We start from the raw sequence: 11,005 nt of genomic DNA, 5'->3' as shown, positions 1-11,005 counted from the left end.
ATGAGCAGCTGCAACCTCGAGCCCCTGATTCTCCACTGTGCCACCACCATCAAATTCAAAACAGAGTCCGGAGACCCATTTTTTTTTTTTATACAGTGCCTGATAATCTAATCAAATGTGTGACTTTTTCCCCAAAAACATAGTTCACATAAACCAGCATAATTTGTATCTTTAGACAATTTAGGCTTAATAAGTCACAGCCTGGAGCTGGTCTGGTCTGAGAAAACAAAGGCACTGGGTTGTGGTGCAAGGGAATTCCACAACCCAAAGCAGGATTAGGGAGAACAGCCCTTAAAAGTTCCCAATAGTCCAGTGACCCTCCAAATTAACAAAGCAAGATTTATAATTCTCACTTTTGGATACTTTCAATATCAAATATTTGTGACAAAAGGGTTTCTTTAATCCACAGCAGACATTAAAAAACAAAACAAAAAACAGACAGCATTTTGGGAAGCTTGCAAATCTAATTTACATTCTGGATTGAACCTTTCTAAATCACATGGTCTTCAAACAGATCGGAACAGGAAAGGAAAAAGGAGATGGAGTGCGTTTTTAAGTCAAATAACACATGCAACATGCAACTTTAATAATTAGTCTGTCTACTTGAAGTCATATCTTACAAAAGTCTTCAGTTGCTCTATTGTCCCTTCCTCTGCTTTGCGATGGGCTGCTTCCGGATTTATCACACTGTGGGTGCCCCCGTTCATGGGACAGGTGTTTTAATAAGACAGCCAATTGATGTCCCCAGTGTACTCTGCTACTTGCTGCCGCTGTGTGAGTTCACGGAGTAGTACAGAAGTTATTGTGGCCGCGAGATATCGCGAGACTTGTGCCATTATCAACCTGCTTGACACACAGCAGCTCTGAGTGCAGCCTGCCTTGCCAGGGTCGGACTGAAGCTCAAGAAACGACAAGGAGAAGCGAACATCTGGCCGCACATCATGAAAGGACGTGGGAGCTTCTAGAAAAGAACACGACGAACCGGGCAGAAATAAATGTAAGTACAGTGTCTTTGTGCTTTTAAACGGAGGAAGCGAAAGTTAAAAGAGTGTCCCCTCGCCGCTTCGTTCAGCGCAGTTGCTGTGAGTTCCTCTGCTGTTTAAAAGGCTCCTAGCAATGCGTTGCCCAACACGGACATGGAGCTCGGTTTACTGCGTCCTTGGATCTCCTGTATACTCTTTACACTTTTCTTTCTCTTATTAAAATAACTTCTGCGCGCAAAATTCTACGTATGCACATTTTTCTTGACAGCATCAAACTTTAATATTCAGCTCACTCGACTTTTTTTCTTTCCATCTGCCTTTTCTGTTTCGAATGAACTCCTTAAACAAATATTTCACAGTTGTGCGCGTGTGTCGGCTGAGTGCGTAAAACGGCCACAAAGCGTTTTTATTCTCCTCCGCGGTTGTAGGCTGCATTTTTTTTCTTTTCTTCCTTTGGTGATTTATTATCAGATTAAAAGAAGTTCAAAATTCCGTGTAATCTTGTGACAATTATGAATCAATTTTTTCTTTTTTACAAGTTGTGTGTGTGTGTGTGTGTGCGTGCGTGTGTGTATAGGTTAGATCGCCTAGCACAGAGTTAACATATGGCATAAAGAGGAGCACAGCTGGAGGTAGCGTTTCCATTGCGGTGATGTCAGAGCAGCTGACTCCACAGCTTGCAGTGTAATTAGCAAACAGAGCACCAGTTTACTCACTCTGCACTGGTCTTGTTTTTTCACGTTAGCCTCCTTCCCCCGATGGACGAGTGCTATCATTCCCGGTCCCGCCTGTCTGTTCTGTAAACACCGCTGTTTTCGCGTGCGATTGGGAACGCGCCTGTGCGTCGCTCATCGCAAATTTGGGAAGCTCAAGAAGTAGGCTGACTTATAGCTTACAAACCCGGAATACTTCGGATCATTTGGAGAGTGGATCAGTTTACACCGTAATACATGGGTGGGTGAGCGCAGCGTAGCTTATCCTGCACCACTGGAAAGAATGTGGGACTTATGTTCTCAAGTTGGATAAAGTTATTGCTGTAGACCTTTAGGGGAATTCATTCTTTCTGAATAAAGATTTGTATTTGGGAATTATTTCACGAACTTGTTTTTTTTTATTGTCTTGCTGCCTTTATGTTTGCTCATACTTTTAAAATGATTTGACTTCTGAGTCTTGAGTCTTTTCCTCACATTGTCTTTGCTTTTGGTTACTTTGTATCTGTCTCTGTTATGCGACGGCAGGTCCACTTTGCCTTCTAAATGGCTTCATTTCGTTTATCCAGTATCCTGTTTTTCCTGTTTTTCGTCAGGTTATGAAGGAAGAATGGAGTTCCCAGACCATAGCCGCCAGTTGCTGCAGTGTCTGAGTCAGCAGCGTCATCAAGGTTTCCTCTGTGACTGCACTGTTCTTGTCGGGGAGGCTCGATTCAAAGCGCACAGAGCCGTGCTGGCCTCCTGCAGCATGTACTTCCATCTCTTCTACAGGGACCAGCTGGACAAAAGGGACGTTGTGCATCTCAACAGTGACATTGTGACAGCCCCGGCTTTCAGTCTGCTCCTTGAATTTATGTATGAGGGGAAGTTGGAATTCAGCTCTCTCCCGGTGGAGGATGTCCTGGCAGCAGCCAGTTACCTCCACATGTATGATATAGTGAAAGTGTGTAAAGGCAAGCTTAAAGATAAGGAACTCTCCTCTCTGGATGAAAAGATAAGTGAGGGATTGGGACTCGGCGGTCTGGATAGAGAAAATTCCTTCGAAGACGAGCTGCACAGTAAGCAGCTCATCCGGCGACACACACAGTCTCTGGGGCTTCACAGAGCCCCCCCGGCAGACGAGTTTGACACGGACAACAGCGAAGTCAGGCTGGCTGTCACAGATTGTGATAGGTCTGCATGGAGCAGGCAGAAGGCAAACGGTCACTCTGGCAGGTCCCCGGACCTTGTAGGTGTCAATTATTTGTCAGTAGAGGCCGAGCCCTGTGTCCAAACAGCTGGAAAAACAAAAGCTGATGTCAGTAGTTCCACCGTATCGCTGTCCCAGAGGTCCCGGGCTTCAGATGACATGGACTGTGCACTGGATTTGTCTTTCAAGCCTCTGTCTAGCAGAGATCCCTTACACCCCTCCTACGTCTCGGGACAGCTGGCCCTCGACAGCCAGCAGCAGGGCACTGAGCCACTTGTTAAAGACGAACACGACTTGCTGTCAGAGCAGGAGGACAGTGAGCCGATGAGCCCTGAGAGCCAGCGCTTTGGGAATAGTGCCAGGAGCTCAGTGGTGACAGGGTTCGCTGCCCTCTTCCCAGGCAACAACGGCTCCACAGCCGCCCTGCTCTCCCAGGAGGAGGACCTGATGGACGAGGAGGGGGAGGCCTGCAGAGGGAGGGAGGGCGCCCCAGGCAGGGAGGTAGAGGAGAGGAGGGGTAGGCTGCTGGGGGACAGCGAGGAGGAGGAGGAGGATGACTTGGCCTCTTCAGACATCTCCACCTCCAGCGGGGTGCTCCTGCCCCCGGGGCAACAGGTGTGCGTGTGCCCCCTCTGCAGTAAAGTCTTCCCCAGCCCCCATGTGCTGCAACTGCACCTCAGCTCACACTTCCGTGAGAAGGACGGCGCTCGCTCCAAGTTGTCGCCCGACGGCTCGGTCCCCACCTGCATGCAGTGCAACAAGACCTTCTCTTGCATGTACACCCTCAAGCGTCACGAGCGCACACACTCTGGCGAAAAGCCATACACCTGTGGCCAGTGTGGCAAGAGCTTCCAGTACTCTCATAACTTGAGTCGGCACGCTGTAGTTCACACACGCGAGAAGCCTCACGCTTGTAAGTGGTGTGAACGGCGCTTCACCCAGTCTGGGGACCTCTACCGCCACATCAGGAAGTTTCACTGTGGCCTTGTCAAGACTCTTGCCATTGGATGAAACACTTCTCACCAGTGCCACGACACAAGGCCGAATGTCGTTTCATACACTGAAAACTACTACTGAACACTTTCCCCCATTAGTACACACATGTTGGAAGTTTGTCGAAGATGTTCATGGGATTCTACCCCATGTGGCATTTCTCAAGTTGAAGATGTAGCAATGTTAAAACTGGAGTTGTTTTCTGTGTCACAGGCATACATGATGGTCAGAAGCAGACAGTTGAAGGTGCACAGGCTGTTCATATAAACATGGGTGCTGTGAAACCCAAGCTGGATCTGTGTGGATGAAGGTGAACAAATCAGATGATGCACTTGTTTGTTTCTCTTTTGTTTTTCAATCTGTTGAGTTAATTTAAGGAGTATATTTGCAGAAAGAAAAGCGTCCTATGTTCATACCCTATGGGCAAATGGATGCTAGCTAATGCTAACACATGTTAATACAATCGTCAGAGTGAGTGAGCCTTTTATTTGTGCACATGGGAGATCAGAACCGTCCGCAAGTAGCAATATATGATTTTTAACTCTTACATTATCATTATTATTATTATTATTATTATTATTATTATTATAATTATTATTTATTTTTTGGGATTTGTTTAGTCCTTAACAAGTAAACTACTATAAGGCAGCAAAACTAATGAAGTTTGACTACTGGAAGTATAACTATTGTTTTTGATGGAAATAGAATTTTTGTTTGGTTGAAATGAAGTTGGTTAGTTTTTATGTTGTTTATAACAAGAGGCAAGCAGACCATCATATCACCATATTTCCTTTCTCTTTTTATTCATTGGGGTGAGATACCAGCTGTTTAGTTTCTAATGTATGTGAGCACATATCGCTGGAACGGCCTTCTAATTTACTACTTAAAATAAGTTGTATAATCAGAGGAAGGATGGAGAGTACTTAAAAGCTAATGCCTGTAACACTGGTGCCTACTAAAATGCTTATCACTTCACCTAGTGTACTTACTTATACAAGAATGAGATATATCACTTTGCCTTCTTGTAAAGTTCTGTCAGTTTTCAGGCCTTTAAAAAAAATATAATCTGGAGTACACGCCACATACCAGGTGGTAACAAAGGTAATTGTCTACTGTGGAATGCCAATTGATCCATAAGCGACCTTAGTTAAGTCATTTACAAGAATGTAATAAAAATGCGTAAATCAAATTAAATAGTCATTGACTTGTTGGGTTAAAAGAAAAACGGTTGCAAGTAAATTACCTTGTTATTCCCTGGTATGGCGTACAGGGTACACTGACATGGTGTTAAGGGCAAACCCCTTAGCAGGCAGGCAGGGAGGGAGGGAGACAGGTGGATATTCAGTTCTTTGTTGGTGTCATCAAAGCTGTGCTCCAAGTGCCATTCAGCTGAATCTACTGACTTTTCATTCTTTGAATTAACCTTTTCACTTCCTAATATCTTCTCACTGTACGTGTGTACATTACTACTGATGGAGCTGGAGCCTTTAGAGATGCTTCTCCTTGAAAGAATCTTTGGGCAGGAAATGGATTTCTTCCCTCTGTTCACATAGATGCTATCTGGATTCTTAGCAGGGGACGTATTTGTCTAATTCTGTCCTGAGAAGACTTGACCAGAATTTATTTATTAGTTTGACTTGGTTCAGGGTTAACTGTAGGTGTACTTCTTATTTCTGAAAGCTTGAAAGACGCCACGTTTTGCCTAGCAATCTTGGTACTTATTAACTGGTATTAGGGCTGTCTGTTCATTTTCTCTGTGCAAATCGAGATAATGTAATGGTATTTTAATATACCGTGTAGAAATCTCTGCGGAGTGTTCAAGATTTGTCACATGGAACATAGAGAAGCACTTGTTTTAAGCATGCATATAGTTTCAACACTATTGTCTAGGCTGCTATTTCTTACTATATGTATATTTAATGTAAATATATATTCTATTTATCAAACTGTTTTTTTTTCCCGTGTTACATGTGTAAGGTGGAGAGAGTCAGGTGTCTTATCCAGACTGCAGTCTCTTAAATTGTCACGTCTTCCCTAAGGAGTTTGGTTCCTTCTCCGTATTCAAGAATGGATAAGACTCCAAATAAGAACTGTTAAAACGCTAGTGGCGCTCTGACTGCTGTTCTGCCACAGGAAACAGTTGTTCACAAGCACAGCCACACTGATACGGCATTGGCTACCTATAGAAAGGAGACAATACAGTCATTGTCCCCCCCCCCCCCCTCACCACCACCACCAAATCCCAGGTAATTCTTAAGGGATCACTGTGTATCTCTGTGCGAGTTGTGGGGAGAAAAGGCAGCCCAAGTCTCTCTTTGCACTTTTCTGTATTGAATGGAGCCATTGGAATGTGAGAAATGTATTTAGCAAACGGAGACCAAGGACACTGTAAACAGGTGTATTGTGTTGGAGGCATCAAAAGAACAGCCCCCCCCCCCCCCCCATCCCAGCATGCAGTAGATAAATGCTTCATTGTTGTTCCTCTACAAGGAGGAGTTACCACAGTGATTTGATTGCACAACCATCAGGAGAATATCAGAATTATCAGAGAATTGTTTTCCAAGTGCTAGATTTAAAAAGACTAACAATACGTCTGACCGTACAGGTCAAATGTAAGTGCTGACTACCTATCCATTTCCATCCATCATTTGCAACGGTTGGTCAACATTTCTAAAGGAGCCCAAGTCGGGAACGAGTCAAAAGCATTTCTCTGAGAATTACCGCAATCTGTTTCCATTCTACTCCCTCAGCTGCAGTCAGCGATGGGGCTTGAATGAACAAGGCTTGTGTGTTACTTTACAAGAAATGTGATCTGGCTGTTGCACTAACACTCGTGCCGTTCGCATACCCTGAGAGTTTAATCACTTCAGTAAGAACAAGAAATGTCAGATACATAGCTGTTGTGTAGTGTTAATAATGTCTATTTCAATCAGAACACAGGAATGTAGATTTTGTCACTGTCACACTGATTTTTTTAAGGAACATTTCTTATATGGTGCAAGTTAAATAGCTTGATTCTTTAATGTACATGTGTACAGAGGTAGAAAAACTAACGATATGTGAAGAATTTCTTTTCTTTTTATTGTTTACCATCTTTATTTATACCTCCAGAATGATCACCAAATGTGCCTTGTAGACACGACTAGGTGTTGCATCTGGAGAAGCCCTTTTTCTATATTGTACATTTTTGCCCTTGTCTGCGGCGGTAAAGTTCATATCACAGCAACAAAAACCCATTGGAAGTGGTGTTCCTGTCTTTCTATCATGTCAAAAATCTGAGTAAAAACAATTTCAAGTCCATTTATTCTTTGCTGCTTTGCAAGAGATTACATTTGAGATTTATTTGACCATTTTTGTGAATAAATCTGTATGTGTTGAACTGAAGACATGCATTTTTGTGATTTGGCTTTTAGTAGCCAATACTACTGGGAACTAACAGTCTGTTTATTTCGTATATGTCACTGTTGAATGTGAAACACTTGAGATTTTGACTGTTGACTTCTATGGAAACGGCGCTACTCTTGATTGAGGGCTATGTTTGCCTAACTCATGCTGTATGTATGTAATCTAAAAAAAATTACTTTACCAATACTGGAATTTTGTCCACTGCAGGTTACAACTGTGAAATTGCGTATAATCATGAGAAATATTTATTATGACATTTGCTTCTTGTGCAACGTTTGACCATCTGTTTTAATTTGGTAAAGAAAAAAGCTTCTAAATGTCAAACGAAAGTCTTTTTCATAGAATTTGTAGAAGTGCCATTAGAATTTAATATAATTTTTTAATAAAGGTATATTTTATAGTAATCAATTGCTTCAGTGTTAGTGGTGTAGAGATTAGAGGACAATCTTTATGCAGAATTGACATTGGTTAGATACTGAGGCAATTTACTCTTGATCTATAACTGTATGTGCATTTTCTTTGTTTGCGCTTTTGGAGTGTGCTTGTGTGCGTGTGCTGTGGAAATGTGACAATCTTGATTTAGATCTTTCTTAAGATTATGCATAGAATTAAATGGAACAACTTTCTCTCTTTGTGTGGATTTTTATTTATTTACTAATCACCAATTTGCACTGCCAATTTGCCAGTTTGCACTCACACTAGTTTTCACACCAGTCCATGGATCAATTTTAGACAAAATACTTTAAGCAGAGGATGAGCCTTGAATTTAATAAGTAAAGTCAAAGTAGACTGATTCACGAACGATGACACTCAGCAGCAACAATCGGCCAGATAGTGTGTGTGTGTGTGTGTGTGTGGGCAGCACTGCAATGTGTACAGCGACAACAGAAAGTGATAATACGGCTGGTCATACAGGTCCTATCCCTCTGAAACCATAAACTCAGCTCAAGGACAGAGCAATTTCAAGCTGGGCTCCTATTGTTCCTGACCTGTTGCCAATACACTCCAAAAGAGATAAACCTGAGATGCCAAAGCCAGCTGACTTTGTTCTGTAATTAGTACTAAAACTTAACTTGATTATGTCTTCTACACACTCTCACTCACACACACACACATCTATTTGTAAGTAAACAAACCTACCAAATGTGTCTACTTGAGGGATTCATGCCCATTCACTGGACATTTTCAATCGCGAGAACTTTTAATTATTTCCCCGCTGCACCATGAAAGAAATCCAGCTGCTCTGCTACGTGATCCCAACGGGGACGTGCTCGGGTTCCCACCACCCTCCCCCCAATCCCAGCTCGACCCTTCTGGGAACGCCATATAGACAAGGGCTGCATCCAACTGCCCCTGCCCCCATTTATCCTACCACCAGCCCCACAGCCCCCAAAACCACGGCCCCAAACCTCGGCCTCATCCCGCCACTCTATTGTGTGCGTGGGTAGTAGCTCAGCCAGGCTATTGTCTGGCCCAGCTCCACAGCACGTACTTTATGCACAAACAGACGACACAGCGGCGCTAGCCAGGCAGCTCCAACATAAAGAAAACAATGTCCTCCCAAGATCATTCATAAACACACAGAACAGCCCCAACCCGCTCACAGTAAATAAGGGCCCTCTGCAATGCTGTGGCCACCTCGCACTGTAAACATCCACAGCAGCAGGCCTCAGAGCACTCGCTGGCACCAACAGCTCACATCTGCCTAACGGGATCCAGGGCTTAGACTGCATGGTGTGTGTGCTTTTCTTATGGATCCAAACCTTCGCATGGAAAGTAGGGGCCATGTGATAGGGCTTAGCTGCAGGGTGACGAGCTGCGATATGTGCAGTGTAACTGGATGGTGTAATAAAACATTCCACTAAGAGGCTCAAAGCCTGGCTCATTTGGCGGTGAGTGGTTTTGTGTGTGTGTGTGTGTGTGAGCGTTTAGAGGTACTTGAGAGAAGTTGAGAGGAAAGTTGTAAGTGTCCACCACCTCAACAAGGCCAGCGGTGGGAGCCCTTGACCTCTGAAGGGACGGACTGCCAGGGACAGCTGGTGTGGCCTCTGTTTATTTATTTATTTCTTAACAAAAGACAGGTGGTCACACTTGAAAAGGGCACACAAACAGTCACACATGCACTTGTGTACAGACAATGAGCACACGCACACACACATACACACGCATGGGTAGTTTTCTTTTTCTCTCTCTGTATGAAAACGCATGCATATGGTTATCATCCACTTAATTTTGAAGGAGCAATTCTTTTGACTTTCAGAAAATCAGATTATGCCCAAGAATAAAGAATAGTAACTAAATTCCCAATTAATAATATTAGTGTGGTGTAAAATAAAAACAACCTCAATATGTGACCATAATGGCAAACTTGTAAGGCTGCGTTCACATTTGAAGCAGTTCTTAATCACAATCTAAAGCTACAATCAATTGCTACAAGTGCATAAATACATATCAACTAGTGCCCTCACACTGGGTTTGCCTTTTTTGGAGTGGCTCGCCCTAACAGTGCCAAGACAGTGTGTCCTTGGTCCACTATACAGCTGTCACTTACTCACACTCGTTGACGCATATTTATAGCAGCAGCATCACTGGGCTTGACACTCGCCCCACTCAGACCACAGCTGGTCCCCACAAGAATGGGTGAAAGACAAAGCCACGTGCTCCCGCTGGCCGACTGCAGTTGGTCCTGTCTGGAGCGCCGTGGGTGATTATGTGGCCCCCTTCTCCTCACAGACACCCAGCCCATACATGCACCAGGGAGAAGATGAGGACCATTCGTGGGAGGGCAGCACACCGTGACCTTTTAAGATTTTTTCTTTCTTTGAATGTCACGGATGGGGATGTGCTGAAAACCTTGACAGCTGTGCTTTGTTGTTTTTGAAGGTACGTAAACACATCATTATGGAGTTAACAGAGAGCAGGGAGGGGAACCTGAACATCTGCATTCTTCCCTCAAATAAGTTAACAATGAATATGGTAAATGTTTTGGATGACAGATGGGTGAATCATGTCTAAACCACTTCTGTAAGGTTCTGTATCTGAAGTCCAAGTGAATTTTTTTTTTTTTAACAACTTATTTTTCAGATTTGGGAGGCATACAAGACAGGGGATACCTGTATCACGAATACCTTTTCTTTAAATATTGAGACAATAGCCGAGATTAAACTGAGTGAATGGGGAATGAATTACAAGACCGAGTTCTTTGCAGACACCATTTTCTCTGCATGATGTACGTTGCTCCCCTTTCTTCTAGATACAACGGTACTAAAGGGAGGTCCCATGCAATAATGCATCACAGGAAATTGGCTAAAACAACTAGATAATGAAGTGACTTTCTGATGGTCGACAAAGGGCTTTAAAACAGCGTTACTCGGCTGGTAAGACAAACTCATCACCCGGTTCAAACAGGACCAGAGGGAGGCTCAGTCTGACTCTGGAGGAGAGAATACAGGTGACTAGGTGGTCAGTTCTCAGTCTAACCGTAACCATGTGTCCACGCACAAAATGTTTGACAAACTTACAAAACAATACATTAAAAGTGCCTGTCTTGGCTCTACCTCAAAGTTATTATCAGCTGCACATCTTAGAATTCTGAATTATGTCAGAAACAATGGATCATTTCAAACCTTCACTGGTAATTTCAACATATACTGTACGTATAATACACTTATTGGAAATGTGTTGGGTTACTTGTTGATCTGATATATTTCATAAAAAAAGTACAT

General features: G+C 43.4%; 1 protein-coding gene across 2 annotated transcripts; it reads left to right on the top strand.

Annotated features, from left to right (window-relative positions):
• Window positions 1-741: 741 nt before the first annotated feature.
• On the top strand, window positions 742-4,935 carry zbtb42 (zinc finger and BTB domain containing 42). Of its 2 annotated transcripts, none has more exons than XM_034859302.1 (2): window positions 742-997; window positions 2,290-4,935. In XM_034859302.1, exon 2 carries the CDS (start codon window positions 2,304-2,306, stop codon window positions 3,891-3,893), a length of 1,590 nt encoding a protein of 529 aa, XP_034715193.1. In that variant the 5' UTR covers window positions 742-997; window positions 2,290-2,303; the 3' UTR covers window positions 3,894-4,935. The 2 variants fall into 2 exon arrangements, with proteins under 2 accessions (XP_034715193.1, XP_034715192.1); XM_034859301.1 differs by lacking the exon at window positions 742-997 and adding an exon at window positions 1,681-1,937.
• Window positions 4,936-11,005: the final 6,070 nt, after the last annotated feature.

This window comes from Etheostoma cragini, chromosome 20, assembly GCF_013103735.1.
Source record: "Etheostoma cragini isolate CJK2018 chromosome 20, CSU_Ecrag_1.0, whole genome shotgun sequence".
In the NCBI taxonomy this organism is placed as follows: domain Eukaryota; kingdom Metazoa; phylum Chordata; class Actinopteri; order Perciformes; family Percidae; genus Etheostoma; species Etheostoma cragini.
Note: the sequence above shows the minus strand (reverse complement) of the source record. Positions and strands in the feature narration are given on the sequence as shown.